The sequence below is a fragment of the Micromys minutus genome (assembly GCF_963924665.1).
Source record: "Micromys minutus genome assembly, chromosome: 17".
NCBI classification, from domain to species: Eukaryota; Metazoa; Chordata; class Mammalia; order Rodentia; family Muridae; genus Micromys; species Micromys minutus.
The window spans coordinates 13,274,389-13,297,541 of NC_137952.1; the positions used below are offsets into that span (position 1 = coordinate 13,274,389).

Consider the following 23,153-nt stretch of genomic DNA (forward strand, 5'->3'; position numbering starts at 1 on the left):
TAAATTTAAAAGATTCCAGAATGTGGCAGGTGGGTGGCACATGGAGCCTCCCAGCCGAAGCAAAGCAAACTTAGGAACAGATTTCAAAAAATAGATTGTTTTCTAAGCTACAGCTTGCCTACACTAGCCAGCTGAAAACCTCAAATAATTTAATCCCTACAGCAACTGCAGCTCCAGCTGGAAGCCTTCAGGAGGACCAGCGCCTGCTGGGCGCTGACAGGTGTGGCCTGTGCCCAGGCTCCCTCAGGCCGCTACCGATCTGTGCCTCCGTAGGACACTACACTCTGACTCAACAGGGCATTGTTTGACATCACGCCATCTTTACGTGAGACATTCTGCTGTCTTGTTTTGTTCTTGGCTGGAGGGACTCTGAGAGCATCTGGGGTGGTCATCAAAGAGTCCTCTGTCACTATGACAGTTTGGGAATTTGTTTTTATTTAATAGCGTATGCAATTATTTTCTATGTGTTCACTAATTGTCATTATTGTTATCGGTACGTGGGGGTGCTGAGGACAACTCTCTAGCGACTGAACTTGAGGCATCAGGCTTGCAAGGCACCTTTAACCATTCAGTCATCTTGCCGGCTCTATGGAATTACTTTCTTCCTATTATTACTGCTATTTTTTTTTTTTAATCCAACTGACTTTTACATATTAGTGCTTGCTGACAACCTTGATAGCTAATCCTTTTTTGCTTTTTCCACATTTATCAGATGTGTTAGAATATGCTTGTCACATATTTCTTCAATTATATTTACAGAGAAAATTGACGACTACTTAGCTTTTATTAAATTATCAAGCAAGAAATCAAACAGTAAAGGACTGTGACCAGACATAGCGGGGCAAACATTTAATCCCTGCTCTCAGAGGGCGGAGGCAGGCAGATCTTTGTATGTTTGAGGCCAGCCCACATAGTGAGTTGCATGACAGCCAGAGCTCACAGAGAGGCCCTGTCTTAAAAGGGAGGGAAAGAGGGAGGGGACTCATATATACGCTAGAGAAAGACTCAGAGGTTAGGAACACGTACTGCTCTTGAAGAAGGCTCACAGTTGGTTCCCAGCGTTCGTACCAGGTGACGTCACAAATGTCTGTCATTTCAGTTCCAGGAAATACACTGCCTTCTGGCCGATGTGTGTACTGCACTTACTCATATGTCCAAACACACATTAAAAACAGTGAGAGTAATGGCTCACACATGGAATCCTAGCACTCAGGATTCTGAGGAACCCTGGGCTGCATAGGAAGTTCCAGGCCACCCTGGGCTTTCAGTGAGTCACTGTTTGAAAATGAAAAAGAACTCCGCTTGGTGACACAGCTCTATAATCCCTGCTACCTGGAAGGCTGAAATGTGGATTGAAACTTTACTGGACTACAAAAAGCCTGAAGCCAGCCTGAGCAATTTAAAAAGACCATGGTCTGAAAAGTAAAAGACAAAGGGACTGGGAGATATGAGGAATGGGGTCAGACTTAGCACCCAGGTTAAAGATGGTTGGGTGTGGAGGACAGCCGGCAATGCCAGCATTTGAGAGACAGAGGCAGGGACCCTGGAGAAAGCTGGCTAGGCAGACTAGCATAACTGGAGGGCTGTCCTGATTCACAAAGAGACCTTGCCTTAGTATATATGGTGGAAAGCAACTGAAGTCAACCTCATGTTTTCACATGCATAAATACACTCACACATGACTACACACAGGCCAACTCACACGAATGCTCAGCTACATACATGTACCTCTGGTGAGATCAAGGCAGAAGGATCGGGAGTTCAAGGCCATTCCTGACAGAAAATTCAGGACCAGTCAGGGCTGAATAAAATCTCTATCAAAACAGAAAAAAAAAAAAAAAAAAAAAAAAAAAAAAGCCAGCAACCCCCCCAAAAACAAACAAATAACCCACTTTTATTACTTATTTTGTTATTACTTTTTATTACTTATGTTTTTTTTCCATACAGGGTCTCTCTCTCTCTACATAGCCCTGACTTTCCCAGAACTTATTATGTAGACCAGGTTAAACTTGAACTCAAAAAGATCTATCTACCTCTGCCTCCCAAGTGCTGGGATTATAGGCCTGTTTTACCACCCAGCTTAATAAAAAAGTAATTTCTTGTTGGGCATAGTGGTGTAAATGTTTAATTTCAATACTTGGAAAGTAGATCCAGGTGGATCTCTGAGTTCAAGGCCAGCCCTGTCTACAAAGTGAGTTCTGGGAGAGACTAGGGGTGGAGAGAAACACAGAGAAACTCTGTCTCAAAAAATAAAACAACTCAATAAGTAATTTCTTAAAGAAGAGAATAAACTTTCCCAGCATGCCCAGGGCTCTGGATGCAATCCTCCCTGTAGTCCCAGCCTCCTCCATACAGAAAAATAGCAAGTACTGTTAAAGACGTGGGCATTTAAAAGTCCCTTTTTACTGTTGTTGGGAGCTTAAGATTGTGCAGCCTTTATGAGAAACAGCATGGAAATTCTCCACAAAAATAAGAAGAGAGGGGTTGGAGAGATGGCTCAGTGTTAGGTAAGACCACTGACTGCTCTTCCAGAGGTCCTGAGTTCAATTCCCAGCAACCACATGGTGGCTCACAACCATCTGTAATGGGATCTGGTGCCCTCTTCTGGTATGTCTGAAGACAGTGACGGTGTACTCAACATTCATAAAATAAATAAATAAATCTTATATAAAAAAGACTATTAGAAAAAAAAAAAAAGAATCTTGGCACATGTTGAACACGGATGAACTTTGAGAGCCTTTAATACACCAGTCACCAAGTGGGCAAGGTGGCATGTGCCCTTAGTTCCAGCACTGGGGAGGCAGAGGCAGGAGGATCTCTGCGAGGTCCAGACCAGCCAGGGGTACCTAGGAAAACCCTGTCTCATACATAAATAAATAACCACTCACAGGGGGGCAAATACTTTATGGTTCTATTCATATGATGTATCTAAAGTAAGTGAATTCATAGGAATAAAGCGAGGCTGTGTAGTCCGGTGTAACCGTTACTTTTCTGCTGATGTGATAATATGTCCTGGGGGATAGCAACTTAAGGGCTAGAGTGGAGCAGGGGCTGTGGGCCGACCTCTGTGCATGACTGGGGCCACACAGCTGCAAAAGCATCCCTGCAGGAAGACCTAACTGAGGACAGCCTGAGAGACCAAGGATTGCCGAAGTAGACAATGCCAGCCAATCAGGAACTGATGTTTAGAAGAGATGCTTTCTTGGGACCAGTGGGGCGTGGGTGGAGGGTATTAAAGGAGCTTGCAGCAGTGTCCAGATGAGAACACCTGCTCCTGGAACCTGTGTCATTAACTCGGACCCACCTCACCTCCAACCCCCAAGGGCAGGTAGGGTCAGGCAGTGCGTAGTCCAGGGCACAGGCAGTACTAGAGGGGCTATGTTGAGTTACAATTGGAGGTTAAAGTCAGAGCCAGGAGCTGGAGGCAGGAACTCCAGGCGGCTTTGCACTTTACATCTGTGCTCAAGCAGATGTTGATGAATGTTGTGCTCAGTTAAAGTTCTCCTTCCTAATGTTGTTTCTTCATTTTGTTTGATTTGGTTTTTTGGAAACACTTTCCCTGTGTAACTCTGGCTGTCCTGGAACTCCCTTTGTAAAATAGGTTGGCCTCAAATTCACAACTCTGCTCACCTCTGCTTCCCGAGAGCTGGGATGGAAGGCATGTACCACCACTAACTGGCTTCAATTACTGTTCCAGTGGCTATAAAAATTTTTTCCTTGTTTTTTTTTTTTTTTTTTTTTTGGTATGCTGTAGCATGGATTTGCAGATTCTTTTTTAAGAAATTTTAATGGTTTAATCATGCATTCTGTTTTTTTTAGTTTTTGTTTTCGATTTATTTATTTATTATCTATAAGCACACTGTAGCTGTCTTCAGACACACCAGAAGAGGGCATCAGATCCCATTACAGATGGTTGTGAGCCTCCATGTGGTTGCTGGGATTTGAACTCAGGACCTCTGGGAGAGCAGTCAGTGGTCTTACCTAACACTGAGCCATCTCTCCAGCCCTTATAGATGCTTTTTTATGATATGATCTGGTCACTGCTTATTTTGATGCTCAAATTGGGCAACGTGTGACCAATGAAAGCCTCTTCAAGACAGACCCTATGTTCCCATCAAAGTTTCATGTTATGTTTTCTTCTGTCTCAGTCTCCCAGACACATGAATTTGTCTGGTCACTGCAGAGTTATTTTTACTAAAAATCTGTATTTTGGTTTACCTTTGGGCAATACTGCCGCAATCCTCATTAACCAACTTTAATGTGATTGTAGTCCGAGTCAGATGCTAAGGAATGTATCACATTCTTTCTGGTTCACAAATAGCACTAAACTATTTTACAAGAAATCATGTGACCAAGGGAGCCAAAGGAGTAAAAGTTTGGTGATTGAATGAATCACCCTGGGTCTTTTCACCTAAGCCAAATTAGGTCAGTCTTGCTTGGCTTTGGTTTGTCATTGCTGTTGTTTGTGTGTTTGTTGTTGTTGATGGTAATGATTTTTATTTGAAACTCATGTGTCCAGATATTACAGAAAAAATTTTGGTGTGTGTGTGTGTGTATGTTGTATGTGTGTGCATGTGCGTGTGAGGGTGTGTATGTGTGTGTGTGTGTGTGTGTGTGTGTGTGTGTGATAAGCTAGGTTTGAATACAGGGCCTTATTCACTCAGCTATAGCCCCATCCACAGGCCTACAGTTCCAAAACTATAGGATCTCCAAGACACAGGGCAACAGCTGGCGATCTAAAAGGAGTCCCAGCGAGGATCCAGTATCATAGAGTAGCAGAGGCCTTGAGCCAGACCAGCAACTCTGCCATGAACGTTTGCAAGCAAAGAAGTGTAGACAAAAGTTATGCTGTGGGACACACTACAGCTTCCACAATGCATTTTTTTTTTCTCCATTGAGGGGGAGGTTACAAGAGTGGAGATTGGGTTTGATGGGAGAGGGAAATGTGTGAAATTGGGGTGCATGAGGTGAAATTCACAAAGAACTAATAAAAAGTAAAAAAAAAATAATAATAATAAAATAAAAGGGAGGCTATACTTGAATATTGATCCAGACACCATTAAATAAATTTGGAGGACTTACCACCATTAAGGCAGATTGGTTAAATGTTCATCTAGAATCACTTAGGGGTTGGTTTGCCTGCACTATATGGGACGTATCTTCATATATACTCCTAACCAGTATCTAGATGAAAATCTTACTTGTTAGATGAGGTGGTGCACATCTTTAATCTCAGGACTCAGGAGGCAGAAGTAGACAGATTTCTGTGGATGTGAGGCCAGTCAGTTTATATAACTAGTTACAGGCCAGTTCTGCCCAGGGAACGTAACAAAAACTGTCTTTAAACGGAAAAAAAAAAGTGTCTTCTAGTTCAATGTCAATTAAATAGTTGGTTTTGTTGTTGTTGCTCTTGTTCTTGGTGTGTGTGCATGTATGTATGTGTGTTGCTAATTACAGTGATGGATTTATATAGCTTTGTTTGCTTTTGATTTTGATTCTCATACAGCTCGAGCTGGTCTTGAATTCTCTAGGTAGCTCAAAGTGACCTTGAACTTCTTTTTATTTATTTATTTAATTAATTTATTTATTATGTATAAGTACACTGTAGCTGTCTTCAGACGCACCAGGAGAGGGCATCAGATCTCATTACAGATGGCTGTGAGCCACCATGTGGTTGCTAGGATTTGAACTCAGGACCTATGGAAGAGCAGTCAGTGCTCTTAACCTCGGAGCCATCTCTCGAGCCCCGACTTTGAACTTCTGATGGTCTTGCCTCTACCTCCCCAGTGCTAGGATTGGAGATCTGTGTCACTATACCTGGTCAGTTTTAGTGGTACTGGGGATTAAGCCCAGGGCTCCATGCAAGCCCTCTACCAACAGAGCCTTTTCCTCAGCCCTAAAATATCCTTTTAGGTTCCCTTTTGCTCAAGAAAAGACATTTGTTAAACAGTTGGCTGGAGTTAGGGTGCATGCTATAACTAAGGAAGCCAGCAGAGATAAATGAGCCCCAACTGGAATGAAATGTATGACCTCACTAACAAAGGGTTCCAAGGAACTGACCCAGGGATAAAAAGCTTATACTTCTCGGAACTTGCTTTTCTCCCCTTTCTACAAATGTTTTCTCCTTAGTCACCAAAGTCTAAAGACACTTTCTTCTCTCTAGACTTCCAGTAGAACTCTTTGTGCCAGGAGAGGACATTCCAGCCTCTGTGTGCTCTGAAACTAGTAAATAATGAACTGACCATCAGGAAGTTCAAGTGTTTAGGGCCTCACACCAGGAATGTAGAAGTGTGTTTGGGTGAAAGTCATCTCACCCCAGGATTCTGAAGCACACATCCTTATGTGAGAGCTGTTTGTTGGTCAGATTGCATGTGCTAAAGATAGGCATGCATTTTTTAAAAATGTAAAATTGCGGAGATCACAGATAATCTCTTTCCTCCCTGAAAGTGAATACTTCCCTTGTACAGTTCTCTTGACACAGGACAACAGTGAAGCTTGTCAAAGAAAAGTCCTAAGACATTCCTTACTTTTAAAACCCACAAAGCACTTTTCAGACTTAGTAACGTCTGTTTTGAAAATCACCTCTAACCTGTGTGTGGTGGGGCCCAACTTTAATCTCAGCTTTTGGGAGGTAGGGGCAAGAGGATTGGGAGTTCAAGGTCAGCGTGTCAACTACATTTGTTGCTTAAGGTTTGAGGCTATTCTGGACTAAATGAGATCCATGTCTCAAAATATCAAAAAAAGCCAGCAAGATTACCAGTTGGTAAGGATTCTTGTCACCAAGCCCGGTCACTTCTACATAGTGGAAGTAGGGAACTTACTCTTAATGGCTGCTGTATACACACACACACACACACACACACACACACACACACATACTTAAACATACATACTAATTAAACAACAAACTTCTATTTTAAATGACTCATTAGTGGCAGGCTCACATAAAAAGTGAGAAAGCAGAGAGGAGAGAATAAAACACAGTTGTAGAATTCAAAGTTGCCTTAGACTGTTGATGCCCTTTGTTTTTCTCCCAGCAACCTTCATAGCACATCCTTAAACCACAAAAGCTAGCCATCGGGGAGGAAGCATCCAGCTGAATCCAGCCTCCTTTCTTTACATCTTGCAACAAGGGTGTATGATGTCTTCAGCACCATAGACCTCATCTTTTAAAACTACAAATAACTCTCCACATAATCATTGTCTAAGTACATTACAGTAGGAGAAGTATGCATAGGATTAAATATGAAAAGAGGTCGTGGGAAATAAGAAATTTCCTCCCTCCCTCCTTCCTTCCTTCCTTCCCTGATCCTTGCTATGTGAACCAGGCTAGCTTAAAATTGGGTGTTTTTGTTTGTTGGCTTAGCTTCTCATGTTTACTCATGATAGACACTCCCCAATTTCCTCTGGCCAGAAGTTCTGTGAGAGATGCTGAAGGGCTCCCTAATGAGCTCAAATATTGCAAACATGGCACTGGAGGGCCTGCCCTCCCCCTCCTTTCCCTCTTCCTTGCTAAGATTTAGCCAGCCCCTTATTTGGTCACTTCTTTATGCCTAACCAAAAGTCCAGGGTTCAATTCTCAAAACACCAAGGTTAGAAATCAAAATTCATTATTTGGCTACACTGGTTAACTGTCCAATCAAGTCTAACCCACTGACCCTAGCACAGACTTGATGTTTTCCCCTTAAAACCCACTCCTCCAAAAGCACCTGCTGCTGTCTTTGTCTGATTCACAGACAAATCCCCACCCCCACTCCATCCTGCTTGTCCCTGCAGGGTAATAAATCTCCTTTGTGCTCAGAATTTGGTGACTGGGTATGTTCTGTGCTGACTCCCTTCAGATGCCATCAGCCTTAGCCAGCCAGAGACTAGAATTGTCTGACTCGTCCATCTGGAAAAATAGCTCCACAGATTGCATAGGTTTTAATCTGACCTTTAAATCCTCCTGTGACATTATCAGTCTTGTCCACATTCCTTTGGATAGATGTATGGTCCAGTGATATGGTTGGTTGAGGCTTGTAGAGGTTCAGGAACTTTCTGGGGTCATTTCTCGTGTTGAGGTTGTGCCTGCTTCCTCAAGGTCCAGGGTGAATAAAAATAGTTTTTTTTTTTTGAAGTAGTGAAATGATAATTTTGGTTTTCTTGCTCAGTTTACTGTAATATTGTTCTGGAGTTTTGAGACCAGAACCTCTCATATCCTAGACAAGCACTCTAGCTCTGAGTTGTACCCCCAGTCTGATGTGTGTGTGTGTGTGTGTGTGTGTGTGTGTGTGTGTGTGTGTGTGTGTGGTGAGGGTAGTTGAGACAGCATCTTTCTCTATTGTTCAGACAGCCTTAAGCTCTGTTTTATTTTATCTTATCCTCAACCTCTCTGTTCTCCTAAACCAGTCTCTTAAGTCCTTTGATTACAGGCTTGTGCCACCGCAGCTACCCTGACTGCAGAGGGTCTGGGTTTAGTTCCCGTCATCCACACAGCAGCTCACAATCCCTGATAGCAGTTTCTGAGGCTCTAATGCCCTCTTCTGGCCTCCACATATACATGATGCTCATAATACACACAAGCAGAACAGTCATGCGCACTAAAAACACAACGAAACAAAACAACCCTCTTGTTGGGTACAGTAGCCCACACCTTCAATCACAGTACTCAGGAGGTACTGTGGCAGGAGGTAGAGGTACGCAGATTGTTGTGAATTCTAGGATATCCTGGTCTATAGGGAGTTTCAGGCCAGTCAGTGAGATCCACAGTGAGACTACATAGTGAAAATCATTGTCTAAATAAATAAATCTTTTATAAATAAGTATAACTGAGTACCTTGGTGTTTTTAAACTGATTATCCAGACCTATTTTAATTTTATAAATTCAAGTAAGAGGGTCAGATTGAATTTCAGGTTTGAAAAATGTGTTCAGTCAGCATTCTAAGTCAAGATAAGGCAACAGTCATTCTAGACAGTTCTATTGGTATACGGAGAATGTGTTCTTTGAAAGTGCGAGCTATTCTTTAAAAATAAAATCCCTGACGTATCTGTGTGCCTCTTACACGGGCTTTTGAAATTTTTACCCATCCCTCTACATAGCTGAAGTCATGTGCCTGACAAGCTTTTCTCTAAAATAAATCAAGGTATAAAAGGAAGACAGAGACGGAAAGAATACAGCTGCATGGGTCAGAGGCTGGCCCTACCCAGCATATTTAAAGCAAGTATTTGTAGCAAATGTGATTTATACTCGCCTGTCATGATCTAGTGTAACTAGGGTTTTTGTTTACTTGCTTGCTTGGTTTGGTTTTGTTCCTTTTTTGTTTCTTTTTGGTTTTATTTGTTGTTGACGGGCTCACCTCAAATTCATGGAGATCTCCCCTGTTTCTGCCTCCCTAGACTTGGGATTAAAGGTGTGTGCCACCACTTCCAGTTAACCAGTTAACTTAGAAGTAACACCCAAGTCTGTCCTGCTACACCAGACACCAAGCTTATCACCAAGCCCAGCAATGACATTAGAATTCTGATTGAAATTTCTAATAGATTTTCTTTCTCTTTTTTTTTGCCGTCTTTTTTTTTTTTTTTTTTTTTTTTTTTTGAGACAAACTCTCATATATTTCATGCTGGCCTCATCTGTAGCTGAGGTTGACCTTGGATTTCTGACCCTCCTTGCACACCGTGTGCTGAAATTATAGTTGGTACCACAGTGCTAGCCTCCAAGTGAATTTGGGATGGGCAGACAGAGAGACAGGCAGGCAGGCAGGCAGTTAGACATACATATAGATAGATAGGTATATAGACAGATATGTAGACAGCTACATCAATGGGTTTGCCACCAGTTTAATCATTAACTGTAAATTGTATTTGCTGCCATCTTGGGGATTCACAGAACCATTGCAAGTGCTGCTTTCTTTCTGTTCTCTGCCTTCCTTCCCCCAAAGTTCTCACTATGTGTTCCAGGCTGGCCTCAAAAAAATCTCAGATCTCCTTTGGGTCAGCTCCATGAGCTCTGGAATGTTTTTTAAAACAGTTACGTTTTAATTAAATCAGGACTTATGGGTCAGTATTAGTGGCATAGTTATTAAGTCTGTTAATCTCCTCAAGTCTACTTAGCTAGCTAGCTATTGCATATATCTGGTGAGTGGGTGGCTGCCCATGTACGATGGCTCAAACGTGGAGGTCAGAAAACCACCTGAAGGAGTTGGTTCCTTTCTTCAACTGTGTACTTTCTTGCTGTCTTGGAACTTGCACTGTTGACCATCACTGCCTGGTTCTAACTCTGCCTCTTTTTTTTTTTTTTCTTTTTCTATTTTTCTTTTCAGACACACCATAAGAGAGCATCAGATCTCATTACAGATGGTTGTGAGCCACCATGTGGTTGCTGGGATTTGAACTTAGTACCTCTGGAAGATCAGTCAGTGCTCTAAACCTCTGAGCCATATCTCCAGCCCTCTATTTTTCTTTTAATTTTTTCATCTTGTAGGCTTTTTTAAAAATTGGATATATTTTATTTACATTTTAAATGTTATTCTCTTTCCCTATTCTTATCCATATCAGATATCCCATCTCCCCCACTCCTATTATATGAAGGTGTTTCCCCACCCACCCACCTCTTCCTGTCTCCCCACACTGACATTCCCCTACACTGGGGCATCCAGCCTTGGCAGGACCAAGGGCTTCTCCTCCCATTGACGCCCAAAAAGTTATCCTACATGTGCAGCTGGAGCCATGGGTCCATCCATATGTACTCTTTGGATAGTGGTTTAGTTTCTGGATGCTCTGGTTGGTTGGTATTGTTGCTCTTATGGGGTTGCAAACCCCTTCAATTCTTTCTTTAACTCCTGCATTAATGACCCCTTTCTCAGTTCAGTGGTTGGCTGCAAGCATCTGGCTCTGTATTGGTCATGTTCTGGCAGAGCCTCTCAGGCTCCTGTCAGCATGAACTTCTCTGCATCAGCAATATTGTCTGGGTTTTGGGCAGTCTCTGGATGGCCTCTCCTTCAGTCTCTGTTCCAAACTTTGTCTCTGTATTCCCTCCTGAGAATGATATTTTCTTTTTTCTTTTTTTCTTCCTCTCTTACAACATTTTTTTTTTTTTTAAGATGGATATGGGCTGGAGAGATGGCTCAGTGGTTAAGAGCACTGACTGCTCTTCCAGAGGTCCTGAGTTTAATTCCCAGCAACCACGTGGTGGCTCACAAAGAATCTGATACCCTCTCCTGGTGTGTCTGAAGACAGCTACAGTGTATTCATGTAAAATAAAATAGATAATTTTTTAAAAAGAGGGATATATATATACAGATTTTAAAAGAAATTTTGGCATAACACTATATGAATATTTTTGTCAGTACTTAATTCTTTTAGAGGTTTGATAGCATGCATTGAAATCCCTTTAGTTACCATAAGCATGAAATACATGTAGGACAGAATGTAACATGGAAACAGTCGGTTTTCTTGGTGAGTATAGATTAAACATAATGATCTTTGAATACCCAAATTGCCACAAGGCTATATTCTTAGCTCTTGAATTATTAATGATTTAAGGTCCAGGTGTACCATACTCTGAGAGGGTGCTATACATTTATATTTTTCCTAAGAAGGACTGAGGCTTTCATTTTTTGGCCGTTGTTTTTCTTGAGCTTCATATGACCTATAACTTGTTTCTGGGGTGTTCAGAGCTTTCTGGGGTTAGCATCCAATTATCAGTGACTGCATATTATGTCTATTCTTTTGTGACTGGGTTATCTCATTCAGGTTGATATTCTCTAGATGCATCCATTTTCTTAGGAATTTCATAAAGTCATTGTTTCTAATAACTGAGTAGTACTCCATTGTGTAAATATACCACAATTTTTATATCCATTAATCTACTGAAGGACATCTGGGTTCTTTCCAGCTTCTGGTTATTATAAATAGGGATGCTATGAACATTATGGTGCATGTGCCCTTATTGTATGTTGGAGCATCTCTGGGGTATATGCCCAGAAGTGGAATAACTGGGTCTTCAGGTATGCCCAATTTTCTGAGGAACCACCAGACTGATTTCCAGAATGGTTGTACCAGTTTACAACCCCCACCAACAGTGGAGAAGTGTTCCTCTTTCTCCAAACCCTCGCCAGCATCTGATGTCACCCGAGTTTTCAAAATTAGCCATTCTGACTGGTGTGAGGTAGAATCTCAGGGTTGTTTTGATTTGCATCTCCCTGATGACTAAGGATGTTGAACACTTCTTTAGGTGCTTCTCAGCCATTCAGTATTCTTCAGTTGAGAATTCTTTGTTTAGATCTGTACCTCATTTTAATAGGGTTATTTGGATCTCTGTAGTCTAACTTCTTGAGTTCTTTGTATATATTGGATAATAGCCCTCTATTAGATGTGGGATTGGTAAAGATTTTCCCCCATGCTGTTGGTTGCCTTTTTGTCCTAATGACAGTGTTCTTTGCCTTACAGAAGCTTTGCAATTTTATGAGGTCCCATTTGTCAATTCTTGATCTTAGAGCATAAGCCATTGGTGTTCTGTTCAGGAACATTTCCCCAGTGCCCATGTGTTCAAGGCTCTTACCCACTTTCTCTTCTATTTGGGTGTATCTGGTTTTATGTGGAGGCCCTTGATCCACTTAGACTTGAGCTTTGTACAGGGTGATAAGAATGGATCGATTTGCGTTTCTCTACATGCTGACTTCCAGTTAGACCAGGACCATTTGTTGAAAATGCTATCTTTTTGTCCAGGATGGTTTTAGCTTCTTTGTCACAGATCAAGTGACAATAGGTGTGTGGATTAATTTCTGGATCTCCAATTCTATTCTATTGCATTAATCTACCTTTCTGTCTCTGTATCAATATCATACAGGTTTTATCATTATTGCTCTGTAATCCAGCTTGTGGTCAGGGATGGTGATCCCCCCCCAGAAGTTCTTTTATTGTTGAGAATAGTTTTCACTATCCTGGGTATTTGGTTATTCCAAATGAATTTGCAAATAGCTCTTTTTAACTCTATAAAGAATTGAGTTGGAATTTTGATGGGGATTGCATTGGATCTGTAGATTGCTTTTGGCAAGATGGCCATTTTTACAATATTAATCCTGCCAATCTGAGAGCAAGGGAGATCTTTCCATCTTCTGAGATCTCCAATTTCTTTCTTCAGAGACTTGAAGTTCTTGTCATACAGATCCTTCACTTACTTGGTTAGAGTCACACCAAGGTATTTTATATTATTTGTGACTATTGTGAAAGGCATCGTTTCCCTAATTTCTTTCTCAACCTGTTTATTTTTTGAGTGGAGGAAGGCTACTGATTTGTTTGAGTTAATTTTATAACCAGCCACTTTGCTGAAGTTGTCTATCAGCTGTAGAAATTCTCTGGTGGAATTTTTGGGGTCACTTAAGTATATTATCATATCATTTGCAAGTAGTGATATTTTTCTTTTCAATTTGTATCCATTTGACCTCCTTTGTTGTCTAATTGCTCTAGATAGTGCTTAGATTACTATACTGAATAGGTAGGAAGAGAGTGGTTATCCTTGTCTAGTCCCTGATTTTAGTGAGATTGCTTCAAGTTTCTCTCCATTTAGTTTGATGTTGGCTACTGGTTTGCTGTATCTTGCTTTTACTGTGTTTAGGTATGGGCCTTGGATTCCTGGTCTTTTTAAGACTTTTAACATGAAGGGGTGTTGAATTTTGTCAAATGTTTAGTTTCTGTTTCTAAGATCTGTTCATTGATGAGAGTACAGTGTTAAAGTCTCCCACTATTGTTGTGTGAGGTGCAATGTGTGCTTTGAACTATAGTAAGGTTTCTTTTTTTATGATGAAAAAATGTGTATATTTAGAATTAGCCATCTGGACTCAGTTTAGATGATCCCAATCTTGTTGGCAACATCTAGAGCATCATAATCTGGAGCCAAGTGAACATATGCCTTCTTCTCTCCATCAGGCCTTATCAGGGTATTGACTTTGGCCATATCCATGTCATAGAGTTTCTTCACGGCCTGTTTGATCTGGTACTTATTGGCTTTGACATTCTCAATGACCACAAAAGTGTTTTCCTCTATTTTTTTCATGGCTGACTTAGTGGTCAGTGGGAATTTGATGATAGCATAGTGGTTAAGCTTGTTTCTCCTGGGTGCACTCTTTCAAGGATATTTTGGCTGCCTCCCGAACCACAAAGCCTTGGGCCGCTGAAAAGTGGGTGATGTTTGGATCTTCTTTTTGTGATTGTGGACGCCTTTCAGCACTGCCTTCTTAGCTTTCAAGGCCTTTGCTTTGGCTTTGAGGGGGGCAGGAGCTTACTTCTTCATTTCCAGCACCATCTTGGCGAAAAGCAAGGTTTCTTTTATAAATGTAGGTGCCCTTGCATTTAGAGCATAGATATTCAAAATTGAGATTTCATCTTGGTGAATTTTTTTCCTTGATGATTATGAAAGGTCCTTCCCTATCTTTTTTTTTTTTATATAACTTTTGGTTGAAAGGTGATTTTATTTGATATTAGAATGACTAATCCAGCTTGTTGTTTGGGACCATTCAGTTGGAAAATTATTTTCCAGCCTTTTACTCTGGGGTAGTATCTTTGTCACTGAAGTGTGTTTCCTGTATGCAGCAAAATGTTGGGACCTCCTTGCAAATCCAGTTCATTAGTCTATGTCTTTTTATTGGGGAATTGAGTCCATTGATGTTAAGAGATACTAAGAAATAGTGATTATTGTTTCTGGTTATTTTTGTTATAAAAGATGGAATCATGTTTGTGTGGCTGTCTTCTTTTGAATTAGTTGAAAGAAGATTACTTTCTTGCTTTTTTTAGGGTGTAGTTTCTCTCCTTGTGTTGGAGTTTTCCACTTATTGTTCTTTGTAGGGCTGGATTTGTGGAAAGATATTGTATAAGTTTGGTTTTGTCATGGAATATCTTGGTTTCTCCATCTATGTTAATTGAAAGTTTTGCTGGATATAGTCATCTGATCTGGCATTTGTGTTCTCTTTGGATCTGTATGACATCTACCCAGGATCTTCTAGCTTTCATATTCTCTGTTGAAAAGTCTGGTATGATTATGATAGATCTCCCTTTACAGGTTACTAGACCCTTTTCCATTACTGCTTTTAATATTATTTCTTTGTTTTATGCATTTGGTATTTTGACTATTATGTGACAGGAGAAATTTATTTTCTGGTCCAATCTATTTGGAGTTCTGTAGGCTTCTTGTATGTTCATGTGCATATGTTGTATGTTCATGTGTGTATGTTCATCTTTCTTTAGGTTACAAAAGTTTTCTTCTATAATTTTGTTGAAAATATTTGTCTTAGTCAGGGTTTCTATTCCTGCACAAACATCAGGACCAAGAAGCAAGTTGGGGAGGAAAGGGTTTATTCAGTTTACACTTCCACATTACTGTTCATCACCAGAGGAAGTCAGGACTGGAACTCAAGCAGCTCAGGAAGCAGTAGCTGATGCAGAGGCCATGAAAGGATGTTGCTTACTAGCTTGCTTCCCCTGGCTTGCTCAGCCTGCTTTTTTATAGAACCCAGGTCTACCAACCCAGGGGTGGCACCACCCACAATGGGCTAGCCCATCCCCCCTTGATCACTAATTGAGAAAATGCCTTACATCTAGATCTCATGGAGACATTTCCTCAACTGAGGCTTCTTTCTCTGTGATAACTCCAGCTTGTGTGGAGTTGACACAAAACCAACCAGTACAATTGACCCCTTGTCAACTTGACACACAAACACAACACTAATAAGCCTCAACACTTACATTCTGATTCATCCCCAAGATCTAAATAACCTTAAGAGTTCCACAGTCTGTACAAATTCTTACATATTAAAATTGCAATACCTTTAAAATATCCAGTCTCTTTTAAAAATCAGTTTTTTTTACAATTTATAGTTTCTTAACTGTGGGCTTCACTTCTTCCTTCAAGAAGGGGACAGTCACAATCAAAAGTAAAAGCAATTTCTAACCATCCAATGTCTGGGAATCCACTTACAAACTTCTGGGCTCTTCCAGGGGCTTGTGTCACTTCTCCAGCTCTGCCCTTTGTAGCACACACCTTGTTTTCTAGGTTCCATCTGCCTTTTCTCCACTGCCACTGCTGTTCTTGGTGGTCATCTCATGGTACTGGCATCCCCAAAACACTACTGTCAGTCCTGGGGTACTAATTGCAACTGAGGCTGCACCTTCACCAATGACCTTCCATGACCTCTCACAGTGCCTAGCCTCACCTGCTCTTCATGACCCCTTCATGCTTTCAAAACCAGTACCACCTGGGTGATGCTTACACATTACCAAGTCCAGCCACAGCATGAGGTACAACCTTGGCTATCTCTGGAACACAACCTCTTTGTGCTCTCAGAAAACAGTTCCCTGAAGATTTCACCTCAATGATGCTGGTCTCTTGTTAATCACCAATAATTTCTTAGCTCCAGCTGACCAGCATCAATAGTCCCAGCAATGCAAAGGTTTTGCTTTAGTAGTTCTGGTATCTTGTTAATCACAGCTGATTCTTCAGCCCCAGCTAACTAAAACCACAGAATCTTCACAATCAAAATAGCAACAGCCCTGATAAGAGTCTTTAATCTTCCCTCTGGAATTTCACAAGCCAGGCCTCCATCTTCTGCACTGTTCTCAACATTATCTTCCAAGCTCCTACTGAACATCTCACAGAACTCTTAATATCCCAATGGCTCTTCTAACTCAAAGTTCCAAAGTCCTTCCACAGTCCTCCCCAGAACATGCTGTTCTGGAAGTCAGGACTGAACTCAAGCAAGTCAGAAAGCAGAAGCTGATGCAGAGACCATGGAGGGATGTTACTTACTGGCTTGCTCAGCCTGCTTCTTATAGAACCCAGGTCTACCAGTCCAGAAATGGCAACATCCACAATGGGCTCAGCTCTTCCTGCCTTGATCACTAGTTGAGCAAATGCCTTACAGCTGGAGCTAATGGAGGCATTTCCTCAACTGAGGCTCCCTTCTCTGTGATAACTCCAGCTTGTGTCAAGTTGACACAAAACTAGCCAGCACAATATTTATTGGTCCTTTAAGTTGAAAATCTTTGCTTTCTTCTATGCCTAATATCCTCAGGTTTGATCTTCTCATTGTGTCCTGGATTTCCTGTATGTTTTGGGTTAGAAGCTTTTTGATTTTTTTCATTTCCTTTGACTTTTGTGTCAGTGTTTTCTATGGTTATCATCTGCCCCTGAGATTCTCTCTTCTATTCTTGTATTCTGTTGGTGATGCTTGTGTCTATGAATCCTGATCTTACTCCTAGGTTTCTATCTCTAGGGTCATCTCCTTTTGTCCTTTTTTTATTGTTTCTATTTCCATTTTTAGATCCTGGATCTTTTTGTTTAATTCATTTACCTGTTTTTGTGTTTTTTCTTTAAGGGCTTCTACCTGTTTTCCTATGTTGTCCTGTATTTCTTTAAGGGAGTTATTTATGGCCTTCTTAAAGTCCTCTAACATCACCATGAGTTGTGACTTTAGATCAGAATCTTGCTTTTCTGCTGTGTTGTGGTATCCAGGACTTGCTATGGTGGGAAACTGGGTTCTGATGAAGCCAAGTGGTCTTGGTTTCTGTTGCGTAGGTTCTTGGACTTGCCTCACCATCTGCTTATCTCTGGTGTTAGCTGGTCTTGCTGATTTTGACAGTGGCTTGACCCTCCCATAAGCCTGTGTGTCAGCACTGCTGGGGGACCAGCTCTCTTCCAGCAGGGCCTGGGTACAGAGAGCTGTGGCATAGAGTCAGCACAGGGCACAGACAGAAACCTGAAGGATCCTGTCCCAACCTGCTTCTCGATTCCTGTGTCCTGAAGGTTCTGGACAATTTCCTCAGCGAGGCAGTGGCGGTCTTCTCTGTGCTCTCAGGTGTGTCAGCACTTCTGTGAGACCACCTCTCTCCCAGTGGGGTCTGGATACAGAGTACTGTGGCACCAGGTCAGCTCCAGGTGCAGGCTCAACCGGAAGCTAACTCTGCTTGTACTACCACCTCAGCTTTGAGAATTGTTTCAAATAATATTCTTTCTAGGTTCTCTATAAATATGGATTTCAAGTAATCAGGTCTTTTAAGAATGCTGACCACTTTCATTGAGGAACCTCAAATATCTGGATCCAGCAAGCCACCTGTAGGGAATTCCTTATTTATGTGGCTTTATAGGGGAGAGGTCTCCGAGTTTAGCAGATCAGTGAAGGTAGTGATAGGAAATAAGGAATGATGTGCTCTTCTCCTCTGGCAAGAGCATCTGTGATCTAATATAATGGTATGACTAGAGCCCCATTAGTCTATGAGGAGTTCAAGCTACACGAGACTCTTGTCTCAAAACAAACACCAAGGCCAGTGAGAACTCAAAGATGACCACCATCAAGCCTAATGACCTGAGTTTCACCCTAGGGACATTTATATTGAAAGGAGAGATCAGATTCCCATGGGTTGGCTTTTGCTCTTGAGCTGAGGCATATGCGTACATACATGTACTCTTGAACACACAACAACAAATAATAAATGTTAAAAAAAAAAACAAAAACAAAACTCTTGAGTTTGAGGCCAGCTTGGACTACACAGAGAAACTCTGTCTCAAAACAAATGCCAAAACCAAACCAAACCAAACTAACAACCACAGGAAAACTCCCCCCAAAATCATGTAACATCATTTGTAGCGAAAACATAAACCAGCCTGGTTCCATTTTTTACTTGAAAGCCGTGTTATAGTGAAGACAAAACACTCTGTTTATGATTGAATCTCAAGCATTGGGCTGTTCCTCACCTATCTTCTTAACTACTAATGGTCCTATCGGGTCTATTTCAGGAAACAGCAACCTTGCCTTTGTTTCAGGGGGTTGTTCTGATCACTTTGCAGCCACACCTTGGTTTCAAAAGTGTATTGTCATCACCTGTTGCTATGGCCACCTTGTTATGACTGCCTTGTTATGACCATCTTGCAAGCATGGCTTTGTTTCGGGTTATGACCAGCTTGCTATGCTTATATTCTGCTTCTGTAGCCTCTCCTTTTTGCCCAAGAAATTCTCCATTTGTCAACCCTCTACTTCTGGACTATAAAAGTGTGTATCTTCCCCACATCCAAGGCTCAGACCCAGCCCTTAGAGACAGCCTGTGTGCATGAATTAAAAAAAAAAAAAAAAGGCTCGCTTTAATAACTTGGTCATGATTTGGGTTGGTGGTTTTTCTCCTCGAATGTGTGGCATTAATAGTAACCTCTTCAAATGTTTTGATGAATACACACACATATGTACACATGTATACACACATAAGCTATTTTATATTCTGCGCTTTTTGGCTTAATTTTGTGGATACCTTTAGAATTATATATTTATCTTGTGTGTCTATGCTTTTGTGACTGCAGGAGAGTTTACATGCCATAGAACATGTGTTGAGGTCAAAGAACAATTTTCTGGAGTGGGTTCTATCCTGTCAACTAGCTGGGTGCCAGGATCAAAGTCAGGCTTTTAGGCCATCGCCGTAAGCACCTCCATTCTTTGAACCATCCTGGCTCATTGTGGATTTTTTTTTTAAGTCAATTACATCAGCAACAATTAAAAAAAAAAAAAAAAAAAAAAAAAAAAGGACATCCCATTGTGGAAGACTTCTAAAATATTCAGACCTCCATTATCAAATGTTGCAGTGACTCTTGATTCATGCGTCTGTTTGCTTAAAGGGGGAAAGTAAAATAGAAAGTTCATAGGCCCTTGTTGTCCCGGACCTTTACAGGCCTCCAACTCATAGAGACCCCAGCCTCTACTGTGATTAAAGGCTTGCGCCACCACCGCTCCGCCTTTTATTTACTCTTAAGCCAAACAAGAGCGTTTGCTTTTTAGTTAAATCTCAGCTCTTGTCATTATCCTTAACTTCAGGCAAGGAAACAGACGCAGAGAATGCAAATTGCCCAGGTTACTCCAGTGAAGTGAGAAGCCTGGGTGCAAAGCAACATTTGTTCCTTATTATCACCACAATTTTGCAGATAAGACGCAAACTAAAATCCCGGGTCTAGTAATGAACGGTGACAGCAAAAGTTAATACGGACTTGATTTGTTTCTCTCATCCCCAAGAAAAGAAAGCGTACAGAACGCTTTAGTTAGACTCCTTATCCCCTAAACACGAGAGGCATTCACTAACTCTCAACGCTGTTCCCTAAAATGGTCAGTTTGCCTGTACTGAGCGGACTGGCAGTCAGTCAGGCTTCAACAGGGAGGAGCCCGGCTCTGTGACTCTGTAATTAAATTCCAAGAGGCGCGGGAGCTCCCAGGCCAAAGGCTGGATCTTTCCGGCCGGCCTCAAAAATCTGGACAGCGGTGTCGTCAGTTCCGGGCCGTGATGCTGGGTTACGCACTGAGCCCGCCCCCTGGGAGCGCTCTGCGCTTGTGCAGCTCCAGTAATCCGGGAGTTGAGCCTCCGCCCCGCCCATTGTCCCGGAAGTGAATACGGAAGCGCCTCACACCCCCTCAGCCGGCTGGGGCGCAGCCATTTTAATTCATATCTGAGTGGGCGGTGGCGATTTTTTGCGGAGGCTCTGGCTCTGAGGGACCGGGGGTAGCGTTACTGGTTTTGGTGGGGTCGTTTTTTGTTTAAAGTTTTTCTTTCTAGCTTCCCATTGCCGGCCCGTGTGTGCGTTGTAATCCTCTGAGGCCATGTCAGGAGACGCAGCCGCGGAGCAGGTGAGGAACGGGAGCGGTGGGGCCTCGTGGCGACTTCTCTCTCTGGCCCTGAGGGTGCGAACACTCCAGCCCCGTTCGCGTAAGGATGGGGCCTGGAGATCCAGTGAACCCGGAGGTCGGGGGCACAGCCCTGAGGTCTCCCAGATTTTGGCTTTTCCGTGGCGTTCATACGAAGTTTTTGACTTAGACAATAGCTGAGACGTTCGTTGCTTCGCCCTGTTCATATGCAGTTTCTTCGGCCGGACGGTTAATTTCATACCATTTTAGTGTTCCGGTAGTACCGAATTATTTTAACGTGTATCTGCGTTGGCAGCATTTCCCTCTTCTGCTCCCCAGTCCGATGTCCCCAGAAATAAAACGAAGCCAATCTGGAAAATTCGGTCCCCGAGGGAGCGAAGGTTAAAAAGCAGCAGCCCAGAAGTAGAGCAGGCTATTCCGAGCTTTGGAGGAATTTTGTGGGTTCGCTTTCTTTCTCTCTCGTCTAGGAACACTTTATTTTCGCTTTTACGATCACGCAAACATTGCAGAATTTGGTAAATTAGAAAACCGGTAATGTGCTTTAGTCACTGTAGGCACCATCTGTTTGGATGGTAGATATGAAAGATACCTAAGTATTTACAAATTTGATTTTTAGGTATTAGATCTTTTACTGTTTGTTTGTTTTGGATAGGGTTTTACTGAGTAGCCCTGACCAGGCAGGACCTTCTGACAGGCTTGCTTCCTTGGCCTCCAGTGCTAGGGTTATCTGGGAATACAGGCGAGCATCTCCATGTTGGGTTCTTTTGCTCTTTTATATCCTGATTTTGTAGGCTAGTATTTGCCTTTTATTATAAAAAACAAAAATGACTTTATAAAAGTTGTGTGTTTTGATCTTGATCCTAGTATATTTAGTTTTAAAAGTGGTCCTACAAAGTTCTACATTTCCCATTGCTATAGCAACAAAATACGCTTTTTTTTCTTTTTTTACAAAACTCCACCTTATAAGGTAGAAATTGTTGGAGTTTGATGGGTGAGGTAAATAGGACTGATTGCTAATGAAGTATAGGTAAATTAGAACCAAATTACTTGGGGAAGTCTTGGCAGTGCATTTGTATTTTATTTGTTAAGGTGCCCACGAATACAGTGTCTTTGAATTATTTTACTAAAACTGTTTCTTTTACTCTGCTCTTCCTGGGCTGGCATTTTTATTTTCTGAAAAGAAAGGAGTGGTGCTGAGGTTTCATTGGATGTGTCTGAAATTTACCGTTTTATATAAATTTGTAAAGACAAAAATACTGCCATAGTTCTGTTTTAGAACTGTGTGGGGTTTAGTTTCTGTTGTGGGTCATCCTGTTCCACCCCAGCTAGAAATTGAACCAGGGGCCTTGTGCATGCAGGGAAGCATTCAACCCACTGAGTTTAAAAGCTTTGTTAACTCCATGTGTAATGCTTCTCTGAAAACTGTGATGAGACTTTATAAACCTTCATTCTCCAAATCCCTTTGTTTTGACAGTTATCACCATGTAGTCCTGGCTGGCATGGTACCTACTATGCTCTGTAGACCATGCTAGGTTCGAATTAATGGAGATCACTGATCTCTGCCTTGTTGAGTGCTAGGAGTAAAGATGGTGCACCACCACACCTAGGCCTTGTTTATTTTATTTTATTTTATTATTTTAGGAATACTCTGTAACTCAGGCAGCCCTTGAACTCATTGCAATCTTTTCGCCTTGGCATCTGTAACAGGCATTCCTCCTTTGAATTTTATTGCACGGTTCACAACAAAAAATTTGAAGGAAAAACACTTGAACACCCATTTTGATTTTCACCAAATTCAACAGTGGTTACAGGGTTTATTTTATTTACACACAAACACATACAAATTCTTGTCTATGGTGGTGCTGTGACTTAAAAGCTAGGATCTTGCTCATATTAGACAAGCTCCACTATTGATGTATACCTCTAACCTTGAGATATTTTCTTCCTCCATACGCATTTATTTGAAAGTTGACATATCATATATCAGTCCAAACTATTTCAACATTCTCTTATATAACGACATTAATGCTGTTAACCCACTCAAATTCTAGTAATACCTTATTTTTGTTTCTTTGGGGTGTGGGGAGTGGGATTGTTGTTTATTTCATTGTGTAACAGCTGTTCTGGAACTCCATCAGGCTGACCTCCAACTCCCAGATCTGTCTGCCTCTACTTCCTGAGTGCTGGGATTAAAGGCCTATCGAACCTCCCCTGGCTTCTGTATTTTTTAAGATAGGGTCTTGTAGAAGTTTGAGGGTGGACTGGCTCAGCTTGTAGTTGATAATGACCTTAAACTTTTCGCTTCCAAGTCCTGGGATCATAGGTTCTTTCCAGTGCACCTGGCTCAATGATGATGTGTTTCTAACATATTCAGAATTGTCAGTTGCCTCAAGAATGTGATTTATAGGGCTGTGGATGTTTCTCAGTTGGTTAAGAGTATTTGTGTAGTACACACAAGGCTCTGGAATCCAACCTGGAGTAGACCCTAAGCACTTATTAAACCAGGCT

General features: G+C 41.7%; 1 protein-coding gene and 1 pseudogene across 3 annotated transcripts in view; one reads left to right on the plus strand and one right to left on the minus strand.

Moving 5' to 3' along the window:
* Window positions 1–13,822: 13,822 nt before the first annotated feature.
* Window positions 13,823–14,281, minus strand: LOC308431365 (large ribosomal subunit protein uL23-like; annotated as a pseudogene). The gene has a single exon. The product of its transcript is annotated as a large ribosomal subunit protein uL23-like (transcript).
* A 6,172-nt stretch (window positions 14,282–20,453) lies between these two features.
* Window positions 20,454–23,153, plus strand: part of CSTF3 (cleavage stimulation factor subunit 3) — a 68,182-nt gene continuing 65,482 nt past the window's right edge. For both annotated transcript variants that reach the window (XM_080930994.1, XM_080930995.1), the window contains exon 1: window positions 20,454–20,627. In XM_080930994.1, the coding sequence (XP_080787120.1) occupies window positions 20,601–20,627 (27 nt within the window). In that variant the 5' untranslated portion in view covers window positions 20,454–20,600. The remainder of the gene's footprint in view (window positions 20,628–23,153) is intronic.